The 21,673-nt window shown below is 36.6% G+C and overlaps 1 protein-coding gene across 1 annotated transcript; it reads left to right on the top strand.

Annotated features, from left to right (window-relative positions):
- Nucleotides 1-1,375: 1,375 nt before the first annotated feature.
- CALM2 (calmodulin 2) lies at nt 1,376-16,445 on the top strand. Its single transcript, XM_081941151.1, has 6 exons — nt 1,376-1,541; nt 7,965-7,995; nt 13,373-13,516; nt 13,617-13,723; nt 14,215-14,350; nt 15,820-16,445. The coding sequence occupies exons 1-6, from the start codon at nt 1,539-1,541 to the stop codon at nt 15,846-15,848; spliced, it is 450 nt and encodes a 149-aa protein (XP_081797277.1). The 5' UTR covers nt 1,376-1,538; the 3' UTR covers nt 15,849-16,445.
- The last annotated feature ends 5,228 nt before the right edge of the window (nt 16,446-21,673 follow it).

Genomic DNA, 21,673 nt, shown 5'->3' with positions numbered 1-21,673 from the left:
CTCTTCGCATTGCACAAAAGCACGTGAGCCACCACATTTCCCACATCGCACACGTCTGCTACATACTGCAGTAACAGAAGGTACGTGTATCCAAACTTTTGACATGAAATGGACAGGGGAGAAGAGTAAGTGGTCTCCACCGAAACCCCTCTGACCGACCGTCTCCCCCCTTTAAGGGAGAGCAGAGTTGCAGTGACAGGAGAACGCCCCTGCTTTCTATTAATTCAAACCTTGTGGCTCCCCGTCAAGGTCTTCTTTTGTACCTCCATTCGATCATTTCTAATGGGACCCTCCACCCCCTATGATCCTTCCCAAGAACAGAGACGACCGGCATTCGTTCCGACGACCTAAGTCCTCAGCAAATCTATTCGCCTCTTCCGAACTTTATTTTCCACCCAACAAGGCTTTTGCCTGTAACCTACATTTGGGCGGTTGGGTTGACACAGTTGTTGGGTTATTAAAAAGGAAGCCCCATTGGATGTTGGTCGCATTGTTAGCCGCCTAAAGTGGTGCAGGAGCAGCTGGCTCTGCATGTTGAGTAAATCCCATTAAACTTATAGGGCTGGATTCTCCCCTGAAAGCGTGTTTGAGGTTGCACAGCTTTTGCAACGTTGGCGAGCGCAGGATGATACGGCGCACTACGCATTTCGGCTCCACCTCCAGCCCGATCCTCAAACAACTGAGGCTCGGAAACTGGTCTGCTTCGCATGTTGCCCTCCAGGACTTTATTGCCACTCACAATCTTCCATCCAGCAAATCCCCTTTCCTCTTCCCCAGGAAGGCTCACTCCTCTCGTCCCTTAGTCAAGGCTTCGGCCCGAGAACTTTGCATTCACCGCGAGAAGCCCTCGCCGTACTGCGCCAGCGCCGGTTTCCCCAAGACTCAAAGGCGGCCCCAACCGCCTACCAGTTAACACTCCCACCCGCCCCCGCGCCCGCATGGACTCCTCAATAGAGGGCGCACGGCTCCCAAGCCAGACTGTGCATGCCCGAGTGACGCATTGCAGGTACGAAGCCACCAATCAGAGGAGCCTGTTCGTTGTTCACTCACTCACACGTTTTCCTTCGTCCATCTTCTTTCGCCGCGCTAAAAAAATCCCTCGTTAATAAATAAATAAAGAAACCCTACTCGACAATTTTACTTCAAGAGAGCTACTTTTTACCATTCCCTTTTTTTCTCTTTAAGGAAAGGAACCTATTCGTGTGTCTTCGTGGAGAAGGAACGGAATACATAGCGGGAGCGACGGTTGATACGCTAGTTGCGGAACCGGATCTCCTTTATTGCGCGCTTTTCATTTTTGCTATGGTGTAAGGGGGGGGGGGGAGGAGGAGAAGGCGCGGATGGATTTCAGAAAGCAGTGAAGTGGTTTATGAGGCGCTGCCGGCAGGCGTGCTTCGTTCAGTGTGAGGCGAATCGCTGAGGCGTTTGGGTTTTAGGAGCTGAAGAGGCAGCAGACGGCGCGCCACTCCTGTCTTCTGTGCCGAACAAGGCGGCACCAGTCGTGATCCTTAGCCTGCAGTAATCGCCGCCAGGCCACAATGGTTAGTAAGCGGCTAGGGAGGGCGAGGATCGGTTGGAGGGAAGTGGGGCGATTTGGCGTGATCGCGGTAGTTAACAGCAGAAACAGGAATGGATTGCTTTAAAATGTCACTTTTTAAAACTAGTGGGGCGATGCGGGAACCCGGGTAGGCATCATGTGTGTTGGGAGGGGGGGTGTCGATCCTATGGGAGGATAGCCGATACATTTGAGACCAGTTGAGAAAGAGCGCGCTGAAGTCCGACTTTCTCGCGCGCTCGTGTCAACGTCGACTTCAGAATTCAAACGGACGCCGACTGCTTTTCTCGGCGCCATGCTGGGAGCGGAGAGTGTTTGTGTGGGGGAAGGAACAGAAGGTCTGTGGTAACTCTTTCCTTGTTAGATTCGTTTAAGGAAGGGGGTGTCCTGAGAACACCGTTTGCGGTAGGAAGCGCGGGGGGGGGCGGGTAAAATTGCGTTGCTGTAGCAACCGAGTTGTCGCCGCTGCTCGTGCAACGTTTGAGGCGTCGCGGGTGGGAGGCGGGAGTTATCAGAAATGTGACGGCGCCCCGGCTTGGTTTTTTTTGGGTGGCGCAGGGTGGAAATCGGGAGCAGTTACTGTTCGCAGAGAATGTTTGGGGAGAAAGTAAGCGGGGATCGGCTTTGCAAAAATCACACCTGAAGTTTAAACCGCTTTGCTTTCTTTTTTTTTTAAAGAGGTGCAAAGTTTTTGCTTTCCCTGAAAAGTAAGGTTCATTTAACGTAAAAAGGTGCAGTCGCGCCACGGGGAAAAAATCTAATGGGTTAAAGCGTGGAGCTACATTGGAATATTTGTGTGTGGAGAGAGAGAGAGTTTTATTCCTACTGCAGGAATTGCAAGAAGCTAAAATAGCAATCTCAGTAAAAACGGGGGGGGGGATCTTGTAACATTTCTGTGCAGACTTTTTGGGATAGGATGTTGAGTTAAGGGTGCATTCTGCTCTGAGGTTTCTAGGTTAACGTAAATAAAGCCATATTAAGGAATTTTGATGAATTTTAAGTATGAAGAGAAATAATCATCAGAAAGTTGTATGATTTGGATATAGACACTTCATCAGTAAAGAAAATATGGTAATCTAAGGAATACCCTTAAAATCACAATGCTAAGCTGCTATTTTACTGTACCTTCCATTTCAAAAAGATTTGATTGTACTTTCTATATTTTAACAAGTAATATGCTTAACCGGTAATATAGTTTCATACCTGCAAAGAAGTGCTTGAAATTTGAAAAGACTGGGAATTGAGCAAGAAAGCCCTACTGCTAAATCTGAGTTCTGGATGTTGAAATAAATGCTCGCTCCACCTTTCAAAGTGAATTTTCTCTTCTTGAGTGGAAATAGTTGAGATGACTGATGTTTTTCTTTTTGATTAATGATTATAAATGATTTGTTTTGATACTAAAGCTGAATGAAAGTTTATCCAGGACAACAAACTTCTCAGTGGCCATAAAAAGTATAGAATCTCAGAGCAGGATAAATTTAGATGTTCTTAACATCAGTATCAGAGGATTCTAATTTCTACATCCTCAGCAGCTAGACAGAGCCAATCACTTCATTTTCTGTTACCCTGCAGAACATTTCAAGTTGACTGTTATAAATATTTATGAATTTAAACTATCTTTTGTTCTCTGCGTGTAAATCTTTGTACTGTATATTTTTTTCACTGAAATATTGGAGTATGAAGAACAGAAGAATCTCAGGAATGCAGATGATTTTCTAAGCAACTTGCAAACATTTGTGCAAGTAACCTATATACAGATTTCTACTTTTGCTACATGACCTCAATGATAACAGCTCTTCAGAATGGCCTCCATAAGCTGTGATAGATTGCTTTAAAGCAAAGCTTAGAATATAAATATTTGGCTGGAGTTTGGAAAAATCCTAGCTACCAGGCTAAAAACATGTTATGCTAACATGTAGGAATTTAACTTCCTTATCTGTAGCAGGGTTTATTTCTAGAGATTAGAAGTATTAAAGCCTTTCTGTAATGATTCCATATTTATGACACTTTGCATCTTAATCTAAATATGAGTTAAATGACCAATTGAAGACTCCATATTGAAGAATTCTTAAAATGGAGTGAATAAACAATGTACATTCAAGTTAGAATTATTGACTAAGTAGAGATATTTTTATATAAATATGATAAAATATACATTTTATCATAGATGTGAGGATTTTTTGAAAGCATAAAATTATATTACAGGGATGTGTTATTTCATTTTCCATGAAAGCTGTAAGATATTTGCTTTCCCCGTGGGACTTTGAATTTAAGAGGCTTTAGCCTGTTTTGGACCTTTTTAGAATTGCTGAAATATTTCTTGAATGTTTTCTATTATAGAATTATTTCTGTTGCTCTCAGCCTTGTGGATTTTTTGGATAAAGTTTCAGATTCTTGCTTTGCGTTCTAGGGAGAAATCAAGATCTCAACAGAGTTTCACCTGGGAATCTAGAATTTGTCATGAACATTTATCTGTAGGCCATAGTGCAGTTATGCCTCTGTAGAAGGCCACAAGTGATTCCTTCCAGCAAGGAAGAATGAAGTACATAGTGTAAAAGGCAGATTTGAGTAATTGATAGCAATAACTGAATAATTCACTTCTAATGTCTGCTAAAGCACTTTTTGCTTGTTATATATTGATAGAGCTATTCTTGAATAGATGGGTCGTTTATCTAACATCAATTTTACTATTTGTTTCATTTTTCATGTGCCTAGTCCTTATATTAGCAATTATACAACTGTTGAAGAACCAACCCACTGTCAGAATGCATATTTTTCAGTTAAACATTTTTACGTTGCCTATGATATCTGATACCATGCAGTTGTGTTATGCTTACATACTGCATTTAGACATCTTAGTTTTAATTAATAAAGCTTTATTTTTATCCCACATTTACTTTTAGTAGGAACTCAAGGCAGTAAAACATATCTAATATCCCTTCCTCCTCCTATTGCTCTATTATAATCCTTATGAAAAGGGTGACAAAAGAGTCAAAGCATTGACTCAATTCTAATTGTGGATCTAGAATTTTCTGTTAAGTTTTAATTCCTGACCATTGATGAGTTGTAGTTGCTTTCATTAGATTAAGTTTCTTTGAAGGCACCAATTGTAGAAATGAAGGACAGCATATTTTAAATTACACAACAGGATTTTATTTTTCTTTAATTGTTGTACCCTCAAATCTCCTTGGAAGAGAGGAGTCTTCCAACTCATAGAATACATTTGCAGGTAGTTAGGGATGTAAACATCTACTGCAGAATATGGTTCTATCAATTGACAGCCACAGCTGGATATCTAGTAGCAATTTTATGTTATGGGCCTTCAGGAGATGCCCTACTAAAGCTATGTTAAGTGAGGTGATAGTAGTGATGATACTGTACAGCGCTTAAGATTTTTTTCTCCAGCTGTTTTACTTACTAACATAACTTCCTTTGCTTGTCTGCCCCCTTTAATTCATTAAGTATGGGTAAGTGGGTAGTTTGATGTCTGACATGGCTATAGAAAACTTTTTGAAGGTTTGCAACAGCTGCATCTTTCCGAAGCTTCTGAATAGCTGTTTTAGAGGCTTCTCCAACTTAAGTGAGTCTGCATTCATCCTTGTTCAGAGTTTCTATTGGTACTTCGGACAGAGTTGCAGTGTGTGCACATATATGTGGAAAGTACCTTATAAAGTCCTTAAAGTGTTTGAGCCTTCCAGAGAATGCTGTTACCAGTTTTGGGGAAGAGTCCTTTCACAATCTTTGTATAACTTTACTTAATAAACAATGATTTATATTGCAGTTTTTAAAGCCTTAATATGCAGCATAATTGTATTTATGGGCGTTGTAGTTGAAAACTTCAGAAATATATCCAATTGCCTAACTTTGCATAATTTCAGCTCCAACCTGAGCTGTACGAGCATGAACAAAATGACCAGTGTAGTCAGCTATATATAGTGTTTCAAGATTTGAAAAAGCTGCTTCTATTTTGTCGCTAGAATACCTAAGTATTAAATCCTAAAGGTTGTGACTATTAATGTACTGCTTAATCACAATAATTTAGATTACACAAAATAAAAATATGTTGTGGATACAATATAATATAAATAGAATAATATTAAAGAGATAAATTAATAAAACAGCTTTATTTAGAAGCATGATAGAAGTGTTGGGCTCAGTATAGTGGTACAATGCTTTTAATTCATGAAAGTTACTGCATCTTTTTCCCTTCCTAGTTCTGATTTCCATATTTTCTTTTGTTCTGCATATCCTGTAACTCATAAAATCTTTTTCTAAAGTCTTAATAAAGTGAAACCTATTCAGACTCCATAAATCCTTATTTGTTGGAAGACTCAAAATATGGGAGTTTTAAGAGATACCTTTGTTCTATATTATCAAGACAGAATGAACATGTAAATTAAATTTCCTCAACTTCAGTTGAAGTTTGCAAAAAAGATAAGTTGATAATCCTTAAAAATAAGATTGATCTTCGGTTCAAGTATATGTGATTAAAACAATCACATTTCATTGATGTTCCAGCCTCACTTATTATTTTTCATCTCTATGCAATGCAGAGAACATTCTGAGAATCCTAACAGCCATTTTCTACTTGCTTTTCCAGGCCTTAATGTTTCAAATTTTCCATATTGATTTGCCCATTAGAGAACATTGGGAATCTACATTTCAGTCCTTGTATGATACAGTGAAATGGGATGTAATGCATGTCTTGTATATTAGGCATGTTATTGGTCATTTTAAGTAGGATTTGAATATACTGAACTGTTTATAGAGAAAAATTACAGCCAGACTCGGTTGTCAACCATTAGTTTCACAAACAAGCTCCCAACTAACTGATTGTTTAGATTTTTTTTTTAACTTGAGCTGTCAAATTTGCTGCAGAGTTTTATTTTAGTATACTGAAAAGTTTAGGCAATATATGTGTAAGCTGATAGTCTCTAAAGATGTTAAGGTAAAGTTACATAGTTGATTCAGAAGGGTTAGGGTTGTTTAAAATTCAATATATATTGGCTAAAGTGTCATGCTTGAGGAAACTGTCTCAAACCATTTTACTTCAGGAGAGCATTTCATAGGAAATTGCATTATTCTTTATAAGAGCAGATTTCCTGAATTGTTATATGCTCAGGATTAGTATTGTATATGCTATATTCTGTATTTTCTATGAGGTAAATCTGCTCTACATTATAGTATCATAAGTATTGTTAGCATCCTGTTGCATAGGTGCAAATTAACATATTTTGGCAAAGTATCCAGTACATTTTCCAAACACAATTACAGGTGTTTATGCAAAATTGTGCAATTGAGTCTTAAAATTTTATAATATGCAGCAGAGTGCTATCTTGTAATTAAAGTTACCTTATTTAACCAGCTTGCTTGTTTGCTTATCCATAGATAGTGAAAGTGACCAATTTCTCATTATTTCACATATTGACTAGTTGCAAAATCATTTTTTTTCTGATTTCTTATAACTTTTATTACAGCTCATATGCATTTTGCCAAATTGTGTAATCTGAAAATCTGAGTGGCTCTGTTTAGAGCAGGGGTCCCCAAACCCTGGTCCATGGACCCGCACCGGTCTGTGGCATGCCAGAAACCAGCAAACAAGTGAAGCCCCATCTGTGGGATGCAGGCAGTATGCAAAACCACGCCCCCTCCAGTCCGTGGAAAAACCTCTCCATGGAACCAGTCCCTGGTGCTCAAAGGTTGGGGCCACTGGTTTAGAGTCCACTGACATGAATAGAATGAAGTTAAATTCATACCGAGTGAATCTGCTTTTGTAATTTAAAGCTACTATTTAATAGAAGAGGTAATAGAGGTACTTGGTAAGTCTCTCCTTACTGTTGATCTGAGGACTGCTGGCTGTATAGAACTTGTTTTATTTTCTCTATATAAGGAATTCAGCTATAGCCATCATTTGACTGGAGCCATTTGGGTTTTTTTCCCCAGTAATTAGACCACCAATGTCAAAGGTGTTGGGCTGTCTTTGTGGCTTGAAGCTGCGACTTTTTGTCATGGTGAAGCCTTCCTAAGACCATTTACTTGTCTTACTAAGCAACCAAATCAGCAGAAAATAGCACTACAGTACTCTTCAGTGGTTTGCATTTGTTTTTCAATATTGGGCTGAAAAAGATATTGAGCACTATGCAGGATGCAATTGCTTATTCTCTCCTTTCAAGGAACAGTACAGATCAAATATAGCTACGTTTAAATGTCTTATTTATAGTTTGATTCTGGCTCTGTATTCTCAAAGTTCCTTTATCTTTTCATTCCCTTTTAGAGTGTTTGCTTTGTTTTCAGAATTATAAGCCTGAATGTAGAGCCTTTTGTATATTCTGCAAAAAAAAAGTAAGGATGGTAAATATAAAACTAGTTTGCCAAGATATATTAACATCATTATGTTTACATATTCTAGGCTGATCAACTGACAGAAGAGCAGATCGCAGGTGAGATGCCAAATTTATATTACTTATGGTGTTAATGTGCAATTTCAATAGATTTCAATAAAAGTATAATGCTAGAATTTGAATATTTTGTCTAATTGAATTCTTTTTATTCATAACTGGCAACTTCAACTACTATGTTTACAATTCTACAGATAGCTATAATTTAATTACAGGAAATTCTTAAACTTGAAATAAGAATATTGCATTACCTGCATGCCTAAAGTTTGAACTGCACGAATTATATCACTTCTTTATATTAGTATATGCCTGCACTCCTTACACAAAATTTTTGAAGGAGCATATATTCTTTGTTACTTTCTGTTAAATAGATACGTAAAAGTATCTTTGGATGGGTACATTTGGGTTATATTCCTTGAGGAAAAAAATGGTATTTGCAAATGCCATTTCTATAGATTCTTACTCAATTTGCTCACAGTGACCATAAATGTACTCTCCTTAAGCAAATTTTAATATGGATGTTTGCTACTCTTAAGAGAAGAGGAATAACAAAAATAAGATCCACCTCCTGCTTGCAAATCTCAAAAGGTTGATCCAGAAATATATTTATGGATCACAGTTATATGTAATTCTATATTTATATCTCATCTTATATTTGTTCCTTAGTTTAACATTTAAAGGAATTGCTAAAATAATAAAACAGAATAGTGTCATTTCAAAGCATATTATATATTCTGTTAGAATGTTTGTTACACTGAAGAGATAAAAATCTATTACAATCCAGTTAAACAGTTACTTTGGTGCTCTAATGTAGCTGAAATGGAATTAGCATTAAAGAAAGAAAATTAGGAAGGATCCGCCTTAATTGATCAAGTGGTTAAAAGTGTCAGACTTGCAAGATTCTTATAATGTAGCCTTAATTGAATAGATTTAGTTGGTCTAGTTGTATTTTCTATTTGATTTACCTATCGTATTTTTGGAGTATAAGACGAACTGGAGTATAAGACTCCCAAAAACGTTTTTCATGCCTGTTTTTCAAAAAAAGGGCATGAATAGCCCTCAGGAGGCTTCCTGGGGGGGTGGGGATGAGCAAAGAACAGCCAGTTTTTTGCAAAAACGGGCCTGTTTTTTGTCAAAAAAGGGGGGGCATTAGGAAGCTTATAGAGTGCTCCTGGGGGCTGCCGGGGGAGGGGCAAAATTGAACAAAAAATGGGCTGTTTTTTCCTCATTTCTGCTTTCCCCAGCCCCCAGAAGCTCTCTGAAAGCCTCCTACAAGCTATGCACGGCCATTTTGGTGAAGGGGGTGAGGTTTTGGGAGGCAAAAAATGTATTCAGTGTATAAGACGCACCCAGATTTTCAGCCTCTTTTTTGAGGGAAAAAGGTGCATCTTATACTCCGAAAAATATGGTAGTTGGGCTGATAGAAATTTATTAACTTCAATATGGAAAGTAATTTATTTAATTGATAGCTAAATCATAACCAGAGTTAAGCCATTAAAATCAATAAATTATCATATGTTAAAAAAATTAAATCTTAAAACATTACAAATATCCCAAGATAATTCAAACCTAATTAGATAGGCTTATTAAAATTGTGCATACTATTAACCTAGATTCATTGAAACTGTATTCAATTGTGTATTTAAAATGTGAATAAGATGCTGAGTGAAACTGCTATTATGCTAGTTTCTCTCTCCAGATGAAATGTGCCTACTTTCTTATTCCAGAGTAGCTCTGAACTGGGAAAATAACTTGGCATAAAAAGTTAATCAAGATCTGGGGTTTACAGTATAGTCACATTTGACATCCTACCTAGAATTAGAAATTCTAGTATTAGAAATTTCTCCCATAGCAATATAACTTTTCTACTAGTCTTTTCAGAAACCCATAGTTTTTGTTGGTACATCTTAGGAAGGTCTTATTTTGATATCTTTTTAATTCATAGGCAATAATGAAAGATTACCTGGTAAAAGTTCCAGTCCCATAACAAGGCTCTGTTTTTTTGTCTCAAGAAAGAGGCACAGTCCAATGTATTTGAAGATAGCCTGTGATTCTCCCTCTCCCCCCCCCACTTACTTAGTAGGAGTAATTGCTAATAGCAACTATTATCTATACCCAAATGGGAATAATACATTATAGCATTCTCAGCCAAAAAGGAATTAGAAATAATAGAAAGCCAAAGTAACGAAAGGTGTGATATATAGGGGAAAAAATAAACACACATCTAATTTATTCTATTCCTGTTGGTTATGTTTCTGCTATTCCATTTTTGGTCTTCTATGCTGATAGTTAGCTTTCTACTTTAAGTTTTTCTCCACTTTTAGAGGACACATCTCTAACCAACCTTTCCTCTCAACACATTTACTCTTCATATATTTGTTTTGCAGTTTGAATCTTATTTATTCATTTCATACGAATACTTACAAAACTACTTTCAGTTTTGTATTCTATGTGCTATCATTCCATATGTATTGACCCTATTTCTTGATGGTTAACCAGTTTCTTGTCAAGCTACATACTGTAGGACGTAATTGAAGAAGCAACCATTAGGTAAATTTAATATGTTTTAAAGCAAAAATTAAGAAGAAAAAGTATAAAGTCTTAGTAACCCAGTCCTCTTTTATTAGTGAATTCTTCCAGAGAAAGTCTCTTTGAAAGTTTTGAATCTCTTCTTTCTAGGCTTTGTGCTATCCAGATTGAGCTACTACTAGATAAACCATTAACAAACTTTCCCATCTGTTGATTGTTTATATCTAGAGGTCCTTATGTTTCTTTTTCAACCCCTAGAGCACGTTTCACATTCCCACTGTGTTCACTTTACAGGGATATTAGGCAAATTCTTGACTTAACAACCACAGTTGAGCCAAAATTTCCATTATTAAACAAGACAGTTAAGTGAGTTTTACCCCATTTTTATGAACTTTCTTGCCACAGTTGTTAAATTAATTACTGCAGTTGTTAGTAATATGGTTAAGTGAATCCGGCATCCCCATTGACTTTCTTTGTCAGAATGTTGCAATAGGTGATCAGATAATCCTTTGACACTTCATGGGTCATAAATACTTGTCAGTTACCAAACACCCAAGTTTTGATCACGTGACCATGTGGATGTTGCAAAGGTTGTACCAAGTGTGAAAAATCATCATAAGTCATTTTTTCCCAGTGTGGGCATGGCCAGCTCAACATCACGCGTGTCAGGGGTGGCACAAGTGCTCTGCCAGTGAAAATGGGCTCCCGATCTCTGTTTTTGCCTCCTGCAACCTCTGCCAGTGAAAATGGACTTGGGAGGGCCACACGCAGCCCTCCCAAGCTCCATTTTCGATGACAGAGGTACTGCGGGCCAGTCCTTCAATGTTTCCAGGGTGGCCCCGTGGGCCAGATCTAAGCACCCTGCGGGCTGGATCTGGTCCCTGAACCTTGAGTTTGACACCCTGGTCCTATAGCTTCTGTCCTTGGTTTAATCAAACAGTTGGTACATTCTGTAGTTTTAAATATTGAAACGCGCTATCCCTGCATAAGTGATAATAGTTTTGTATGATTCATATTAAAAATGGAGACATTTATGTTGTGGAGAGAGAATTATAATACTTCAAGCATCAAATACAAAAAGTTTAAGCTCCATGCTGTGATAAATTAACTAGTGTTTGGAAATATAAAAATAATGGGAATGTGTGGATCAGTGATAATCAAGGAAGTAAATTTCACATTCAGAACAGGATGCTCCTATATATAGGTAAATTTAACTACAAAAAACAATTTTGGTTATATATTGTTTTTCCCTGATAACATAGTGTAGCAAGCAAATTGTTTTCCTACTGGTATTAGTGGTAACTTAAAACCAATTAGGCAATAGTTCACTTTACTTATTTTGGCTAGGTATTATAATACGTTCTAAAGCTAAATAAGGCTTAAGTGTAATTGATCCAATAAGAGGTGTATTAATTGGATTAATATTAAAACATGTTCGTCCAACTACTAAGCTATAGAAATGTAAAAGACTTGAACAATAATCACAATACTTTGCATGGGAAAAATGTGGTTATTCAAAAGAGATTTCCTAAATCAGAATTTAAAAACTAAAGTTAAAAGGGATAGTCGGGATGGAGAAAACAAAATCCTGTGAAACTGGTAGTTGAAGTTTGAATTGATTCAAGAATTCAATGACTAAAAGACCGTAAATAATTGCAGAATATCTTATTTTGTTGCTTCCATTTTCCATGATGAAAATTTCTTTGAAGCAAGCTGAAACGTCATTAAAATAAGTCAGTGTTCTTCAGCTTTGGCAACTTTTAAGTTTTCTGGATTTCAGCACTCAAAATTCTCCCGTCAGCCATGCTGATAGGCGATTTTTGGGAGTTGGCCTAGATACTTAAAAGTTGCTAACTTTGAGAATCCCTGATGTAAGCACTACCATTTTTTTAAAAAAAGGGGTTTGACTTTTTTGTAGTGGGTGCTGTGAGATTTAGATGATTTTGTGCATTTATTAAATAATATTAAACAAATTTATATATCTGCCTAGCTCACACATAAGTGACTACAGTAGATGCTATTTTGGCATTGGATTTTTTTTTTCAGGGCCCCAAAACAAGAAGGACTAAAGATAGGGAACATGAGAGGTTAGATAAGAGTATAAACGATATCTGGGAGCTTTAAAAGAAAGAGAAGTGATATACTAATCTCCATTATGGAAGTAGCTTTCTGAGCATCAAGTGACAGAAGGATTTTTTATCTGATGGTAATAAAGGGACTTCACATTTTCAAAAAAAGTATCTTCCTTTGGAACTGTGCATGGTTTTTTTTAAATCCCTTTTCTTTTCCTGAAACTTGGAGAAAAGGTGGGGAAAAAACTATCATATAATTCTTAGTCACATTCATCTTAACAATGGTTTCGTGGTCTTAGCCATATAGCTTTCTTGGCAAGAGTATAAAAATAATGTCTTCTTGATTATTTTGCTGTATTTAATTTTAATTTGATATTGTATGGTGTTTTTTGTTTGCAAACTAACCTGGGTTAATCCTGTTTATGTTTTCAAGTTTAGCCAAGGTTCACTAATTTAAAAAAAAATAGTTAGTTGACTCATCCCAAATGGAAATTAATTACATAAAATTTGAAACTATCAGGCACACAATATCCTATTGAAAGCAGTATGCGTTTTTACTCTGATGTAATGTGCTTGGATTTCATTCGTTTTACTCACTCTCTTATCCCTTACATTGGCTTTTGAGCAATTGAATTAAAATTTAAATAAAAATAAGTTGAATGGTTTGCATATATATATATATATATATACATACACATATATATATATATATATACATACATACATACATACATACATACATACATACATACATACATACATACACATATACACATATACACATATACATATATATGGTTTCCTCTTTTGTGTTACAGAATTCAAGGAAGCCTTTTCACTATTTGACAAAGATGGAGATGGCACAATAACAACAAAAGAATTGGGGACAGTGATGAGGTCACTTGGTCAGAATCCCACAGAAGCAGAATTACAGGACATGATCAATGAAGTAGATGCTGATGGTAAATTTTATTTAAAATTATTCAGTAGTTAAAATTTAATCACCATTAACACTTGAATGTAACTGAAAGGAATTGTATTAATATATAAATTATTTTCCAGGTAATGGTACAATTGACTTCCCAGAATTTTTGACAATGATGGCAAGAAAAATGAAGGACACAGACAGTGAGGAAGAAATTAGAGAAGCATTCCGTGTATTTGATAAGGTATTCCAGATATTTTGATAAGTTTTCAAAGTACTGTGTGCCTTAACCAAAGGAAATTTTCACTTTGATAAGAACAAATTCTGTACTAATGCCAGTGAGCAATGACATATTGTTTTCAGGGAATTACATTTGACTTTTAATGCAAACCTTCTTAACTTGCAGACAAATCTTCTATAAAATTTTAGAAGAGTTAGTGCTACCAATAATAGTGCACTTTTTTCATTCCTGCCAACCCAGTTAAAGTATGTAACTAATAATGTCAAATAATGTCAGTAAATAGTTAGGTCTGTAATACAGTCTAAAAACAAAGCTTTCTTAAGTATGCATATATAAGAGTTCAAAAAGAATGGAACAATAATTAACTGTATAACTGTCTTAACTTCTTCAACTGTTCTTTGCAGTAGAAGCAAGTTATTTCTGATTGAGTAATTGTTAAAATATGAGTTTAAAGCAATGTAATATAATTAAAGTGACTACCAAATGTTTTCCAGGATGGTAACGGTTATATTAGTGCAGCAGAACTTCGCCATGTGATGACAAATCTTGGAGAGAAGCTAACAGATGAAGAAGTTGATGAGATGATTAGAGAAGCAGATATCGATGGTGATGGTCAAGTAAACTATGAAGGTAAAAGTTATACATTGTTTTTAGTAACATAAGTTGTCTTGAACCTGTTAGCAAACAATCAAACCCACTGACCTTAACACACCTGCATAATTAAGGCCAAAGAAGTTATAAAATGGCTAAAAGCAGTAAAAAACACGTTATTTTCTGTTGGCTAGAGGATGTGCTTTTTTTTTTTTTTTTGCATTTGGCAGTCTGAAAAACCCAGTAAAACTATTTGCAATATTCAGTTTCTCCTTTTGAGAGCTTGCATTAAAAATGGAGAGATAATACAAAGGAATAGCACTGTTAGAATCCAACTAATCTAACTTTTTCTCATAACACATAATTTCAAAGTTGCAATAAATTAATTGGCAATCAGGTAAACAGTCTTTTTCTAGCATCTGGCTAATCAAATAAAGATGTTAGTATTCTCATACTCCCAATGTGATATCAGAAGATTGGCATCATTTTATTTTCTCTTTAGAAACAGGGATTCTCTGCAACAATAATAGTTGGAGTAAATCATGTCTTTGTGCTAAATATATCTGCAAAGTGTCGGTGTAAAGTTTTAATTGGAACTAAAAATAGAAAAGTGCTATTTGCAGGCTTTATGGTTCTTAATTACTTATAATCCTTCAAAAATATTTTATGTTATAAATATTGAAGTGCATGTTTATCTGGCCAGAAATAACATTAAAACATAGATCTGATCAAAAGTATTCGTTTTTATTTGATGTGAGACAGAAGATATGCCAGTAGGGCTTGCAGTATATCAGCAAGGATTCTGACAGCCAGTTATTTAGCACTATTAAAGAGATTGGTTTCTTTCTCTGCTTTCAATTATGCTTGAACAAAGACGTTTGAGGTAAATTATAGGTTTTATACTGTATTTAGGCCTTTGCTTAAGAAAAAAAATTTCATTATGTAGCAGTTTTTGATAAATTGGTTATGGATCTGTAAAAACTAGAGCACAAACATGAAGGTGGCCTGTCTAATAATACTTCGTGATATTTAAATTAAAACATTTGTAGTGTTGCAGTTTTTTAAATTACTTAAATAGAAACCTTGACAATTGTATCTGGAAAATGTATTTTAATGTGACACTTAAAAGATAAAGCATTGAGTAACCAGCAAATTCTGGACATAACAAGGCTCAGTATTTTAGTTAGGTACCTTAAGAAACAGTTGATAACAATATTGGTGAACAACTGACATTGCTTTTTATATGAATTCTTCGTGTATTAGAAAGAATTACTACTAATTAAATGAATGAAACATGATTAAAAATTATTTCAAAATAATATTTTACTAAAGTGAACCTACTCTTGAAATCCATAAATGGTGAGAAGCACTGCACAAATATACAGAGAACAAGATGGTAGCTAAATGGCATAAATTTATTGGCTAAAATGGCAGATTGCCTGGGTTTTTTTTTTTTGACTATTTACACAGATACTTGAATGACATTATCATCTTTTTTTCTTCTACAGAGTTTGTACAAATGATGACAGCAAAGTGAAGACGCTGCACAGAATGTGTTAAATTTCTTGTACAAATTGTTTATTTGCCTTTTTCTCTGTTTGTAACTTATCTGTAAAAGGTTTTCCCCTTCTGTTGAGAGAGATGCATGTATAGTAACAAACTCATTCCTCCATGTTTTCCCCTTTATCTGTCATCCTGATATTTTGGGAAAATGATCAAAGTAACAAATGTTTGCATGTGGCTTACTCTGGATATTTAAGCCCTTCCACACTTCTAAAGTTAGATGGTGTTGGTTAAATGAGGGATCATCTAGGTTATGCCTGTTGAAATTAGTTATTTTAGGAAATTTAGCATGTTGTTGAAATGTAGTCTTAACTCTGTGGACTATGGACAGTCAACAATATGGAACTTTAAAAAGTTTGCACTATTGCAAAACGGGTGTATTATCCAGGTACTCGTACACTATTTTTTGTACTCCTGGTCATGTACCAGAAGACATTTTCTTCTATAGTTACTATGCTTTTAAAAACTTTTGTTCAGCCACTTATTTTAAAAAGAATCCGCTTATGGCACAACTTGCCTCAAATCCATTCCAAGTTGTATATTTGTTTTCCAATAAAAAATAATTAACTCACATTGTCTAAATCATTTTTTGAATGCTTATACATTGTTTTTTAATGTGTCTACTTCTGAAATTAATCCTTGTACCTTTTAGACTCCAAATGAAGGCTGTGTTTAGGCATAGCAAAAGTAGCAACTTTTACCTTCTAGGCTTGAACTTGGTTAAGTTCTATCTAGCATGGCATATAGCAAGGAATGGCAGTGGTTTCAAAACAAATGTGGGAGACATGGGCTGTGCAGGAATGAGATTTGGAGGTGAAAGGTAATTTGAAGTGTGCATGAGCATGCATGTTGCAACTGTTGTCATTCCTTAAATGCATCAAAGATAAGTTTCTTTAAGGAATTTCAGTCAAGTATAGCGCCCCTGAATCACCTTTTCTCCTTTCAAATCTAGAAATCTGTACAGTGAATACTGATAATATCAACAGTACAGTGCAAACGTTTTAGGCAGTTGTGCAAAAATGCTGTAAATAATGCTTTCAAAAATATATTTTAATTGTTTTATTTTGATCAATATACAAAATGCCAAAGTGAGCAAATAGAAGAAAAATCAAAATTAAATCAATATTTGGGGTGGGTTACCTTTTGATTCAAATCAGCTTCAATTCTTACACTTGTACACATCCCAAAACCAGGGATTTTGGAGGATTAGCAGATTAACCAATTATACCAAGCAGGTGTTAAACATAATCAATTCCATATGTAGGTTGAAACACAGTCATTAACTGAAACAAATGACAGTGCAGGAGGCTTAAAACTGGGTGAGGAAGAGCCAAATTCTGCTGCTGAAGTTGTGGAAGACAGTTTCGTGTCACAGGTCATAAACCATGGCAAAACTGAACACAGAAACAAGACACATGGTAGTTATATTGCGTCAACAAAGTAATTGTCAGGCAGATTGTAAAGCAGACTGGGGATTCAGAATGTGCTGTGCAAGGTTTTTTGCAGAAGCACAAAGGTAACATTGAGGACCGTAGACACAGTGGTCAGCCAAGAAAACAATGCAGCAGATGAAAGATACATCAGGCTTGCTTACCTTGGACATCGGAAGATGTCTAGCAGTGCCATTGGCAGAGAACTGCAGAAATGAGGGATCCAGGTACACCCATCTACTATCCAGAGAAGTCTGGCCAGAAGAGGAATTGTGGCCAAAAAGCCATACCTCCAAAGTAGAAATGAGACTAAATGACTCAACTGGGGTGCATAAAAATGGCAGCAGATGCTCTGGACTGGAATCAAAATTAGAAAGATGTGGCTGAAACAGGAAGCAGTTTACTGAAAAGCTGGAGAGCGGTACAGTGAGTCAGCAGGCAACAATGAAGAGCATGGTGGAGGTTCCTTGTAAATTTGGGGCTACATTTCTGCAAATGGAGTTGAAGAGTCAGGATCAATGGCGGTATCAATGCTGAGAAATACAGGCAGATACTTATCCATCATGTCATACCATTCGGGAGGCATGTGATTGGCATCACATTTATTCTGCAGCAGGATGACATAGAGCCAATGTCCTTAAGAACGGTGTAAAGAACAAGTTCTGGAAGTGATAGTTTGACTCCCGTAGAGATCTAATCTCAATACCATTGAGTCTGGGATTACATGAAGAGACCGAAGGATTTGAGGCAGCCTACGTCCACAGAAGATGTGTGGTTCTCCAAGATGTTTGAGGGAACCTTGCTGAGGTCCTTCAAAAACTGCAAATGTATCTAGAACAGTGGTTCTCAACCTGTGGGTCGGGACCCCTTTGGGGGTCGAACAAACCTTTCACAGGGGTCGCCTAAGACCATCGGAAAACATTTTGGATGGTTTTAGGAACTGAGACACCAATTTTATCATTGGGGGTCACCACAACATGAGAAACTATTAAAGGGTCGTGGCATTGGGAAGGTTGAGAACCACTGATCTAGAGGAATTGATGCTCTTTCGAAGGTAAAGGCTGGTCGCACCAAATTTTGATTTGATTTGGATTTCTCTTCTGTTCCTTTATTTTCCATTTTGTTAATTGATGAAGCTATTTATCAAAGCTACATTTCTATTTCTGAAAGCACTCTTAATTTATAGCATTTTATACAACGGCCAAACAATTTTGCACAGTACTGTACATCTCAATGTCTAATATTGGAATTGGTGTAATTAAATGAGAAATGTATACATGTATTAATTACATTTGCTGTCCATCTCCCAACAAGGTGACTGGGTGGTTTACAACATTGAAAGTGTGTGTGTATGTGTGTAGTATAAAATCGCATTAAATTACAATAAAATGCAAGTTAAAACTAAAGATGGGGAGGAAGGAAGCAGAATATGCAGGGGGGTGGGAGATGGCGACTTCTATTAGTTGATCAGCCACCTCCAGTGTGATATTCCTCCATTGGTACCTCAGGCTCTTGAGGAAAGTCAGGTGGGTGAGAGCCAACCAAATTCTGTATTGATGCGTAGTTGTGTAATGAAGACAAACTAATATAGGTTATTCATTAAAGCTGCCCCCACTGATTGGGAGTTAATACATTGCATCACAGTTGTGATTGTGATATTGCTAATAGCTTAAAAAGGAGTCAAGGGCACTTGTGTACCCCTTTCTTCAAAAGTTTGACCAGCACATCAATTTTGTTAGTCATGCCACATGTTGGGAGCCGAACACAACAAAAACCTGCTTGTAGACTGCAATACACTTAAGACCAAGAAGTAAAAATGATTGGCTGCCGCTTCAAAAGTCGAAAGAGTATACCAACAGCTACAGAGTCTCTGGAAAGGCTGGGTGTGAGTGATGCACTTTGTTTTCACTTGGGCTGTGAAACTTATCTAAAATTTTCTGGATCAATGGGCACATGGTTTCTTCTACCTTTGTTTTATGTCTCAGAAAGTAGTTATTCTATTGCTAAATACAAAGCACAGGTAAACCAAAAGACTGGGTGCAGGACTTTCTGCCCCTACCCTCTAAACGTTTTTAATGGACAGGAAGGTAAATTTAAACGTTAGTTGATGCTAGTATTTTTAATTTGCAAGAACGCCTTTGGAACCATGTCAGGAACAGAGATGATTCTTTATCTTACCAGTTGAAAAAAGCTAAGGATATTTGTTGAAATAGAATTGTAAGAACAAATGGGCACCTAGGCAGAATGCCTACTCGTGGAAAATGCAACCGTTTGGGAAGCGAAGCATCAATTCACAGAGTATTACTTGCTCCTTTCCCTACTACCCTGCTCATCTTTACTTTTTTTCTGAGCAACAATGCACCTCTTTTAATTTGCATGACATTTTTGTTTTAAAAGAGGTTTTTCAAAATTGTAGGATGAAGTAAAAGGGGCAGGAAATCAACAAACACCAGCAGTTTTATGATAAACACCAGGGACTTTGGTTCTATTAAAACAGAAGTCTTCAAATTTGGCAACTTTAAGACTTGTGTACTTCAACTCCTAGAATTCTCCAGCCAGCTATGCTTGGCACCTTTAAGACTTTAAACTTGGCAACTTTAAGACTTGTGGACTTCCAACTCCCAAAACTCTCCAGCCAGCATTTTGTATGCAAAACAAATTGCATACAAAAATGTCTTCTCTGTATCTTCCGTGAATGAATCTTCCATATTTATTAAGAAATATTCTTAATTGTTTCGATATACATGGTATGATTCGAACAAATTTATGGTGAATCAGTGATTTCAAAAGTTCAGTAATGCTATGCCTCCAGCAATCCCGCCCCCATTTGCTTTTAAACAAAAAAATAGATTTTATTCCAAATAAGTCACAATTTGCCATTTATCTAAACTTTAGTACAACCTTCAGGGCTGTTGCTTCTAATATCATGTCTGGTCCTGATCGTTCCAGAGGTGTTCTTAAAAAACAAAGTTAGTTTCAATGTAACATAACCTTCTTGCCCATTAAAAGGTTTACACAGAGGATCAGGAGTGGAAAATACTGAAACCATCTTTTGGCATGTCAATGTTTTTTATTTGGTAATATGTAGCATGATAACTAAAAATGCAGAGCCCCTAGTTCATTCTAAATTTGTTCAAATTCATTATAAATTTGATCCATTTCATCAGTCTTTGGATGTAGAAAGGGGGATTAATAATATCAGCTAGTAAACTATCCACGTAAATGAAAGACTAAGATGGATGCTAATCTAAAATCAATAATGGAAGGGATCATTCAAATGTATGTTATAATTTTTTTTTGAGCTAGAATACATAATTCTGTGTGGGTGTACAACTGATGTGTGACTGACCATGAACTCACAATCCACTTAACTGAATTAACCGGGGAAGTACCAAAATAGGTGAAAAGCTCCCAATCATTTAACTTCCCCTCTCCCCAGTAATGAAATGTAGCTCTGGCACATCCAGCCACAAACAGGGTTAAGCTAACTCCATATAGTAATATCTTGGGAATACCTAGCACAGGCACCAGTATTGTCTACCCATAGAATGAAGAATTGGAAAGAACTTAAAAATCATCCAGTGAATTCCCTGCTTAGTGCAGGACCATCTGCTAAAGCATTGTGGACAAATGGCTATTTGTAGTTGCTAAACTATCCCATTGATTGACAACTATTACCACCAGGAAAGTTACTCTAATATTTAACATGACATCTACTCCCCTGTTGTTTCAGCTCACTTGTTCTGGTCCTGTCTGATTCTGCCTTGTCTCCTTTTCACAGACATCTGGACACCTGAAGATTGCCATTGCACTTCTTCTCAGTCTTTTCTTCAGGCCAATGTTTCTAGTTCCTCTCTCTTTTCTTCATAGGACTTGGTTTCCGGTCCCCTTACTACCTTGGTATTGTCCTCTAAATGCCAGGGGTTTTTTCACCCACTGTTGAGAACTGCAGTGCTAAGAACTGGAAATACTATTCCAAACACTATTCCAAGGCAGAACCAAATGAGACTATTACGCTATGGAGTTGACGCTCACCCTGTTCATCCAATTCAACTTGCTATCTGTTATAGTACCTAGATCCTTTCCCCAAGTTTTTCTGCCAGACCAGGTCTCTCCCACATGCCTGTGCCTTTCATTTCCTCCCCTCTAGATGTATAGCTTTGTATTTTTCCCTGTTAAATGTCATTTTATTCATTTTGACCCACTGCTTAAGGCTGTCTAGATCTTTATGAATTTTATCTTGCCATTTTGATAATCATCTCATCAGCCTGTTCGTCCAGGTCATCAATAGAAATGTTAAACAACACAAGTCCCAGGATTTGGTCATTTAATACAACTTTTGAAGTGATGTAGAGCAATTTATGAGTAC

The sequence above is a fragment of the Natrix helvetica genome (genome assembly GCF_964273705.1).
Source record: "Natrix helvetica genome assembly, chromosome: 2".
In the NCBI taxonomy this organism is placed as follows: Eukaryota; Metazoa; Chordata; class Lepidosauria; order Squamata; family Natricidae; genus Natrix; species Natrix helvetica.
This window is presented reverse-complemented; position numbering and strand designations above follow the sequence as displayed.

Bases quoted from the DNA above. Each gene is read 5' to 3' on its own strand.
- CALM2 (XM_081941151.1), top strand. The intron at 7,996-13,372 runs GTGAGATGCCAA...TTTGTGTTACAG, and splicing joins GACAGAAGAGCAGATCGCAG to AATTCAAGGAAGCCTTTTCA. The intron at 14,351-15,819 runs GTAAAAGTTATA...TTTCTTCTACAG, and splicing joins TGGTCAAGTAAACTATGAAG to AGTTTGTACAAATGATGACA.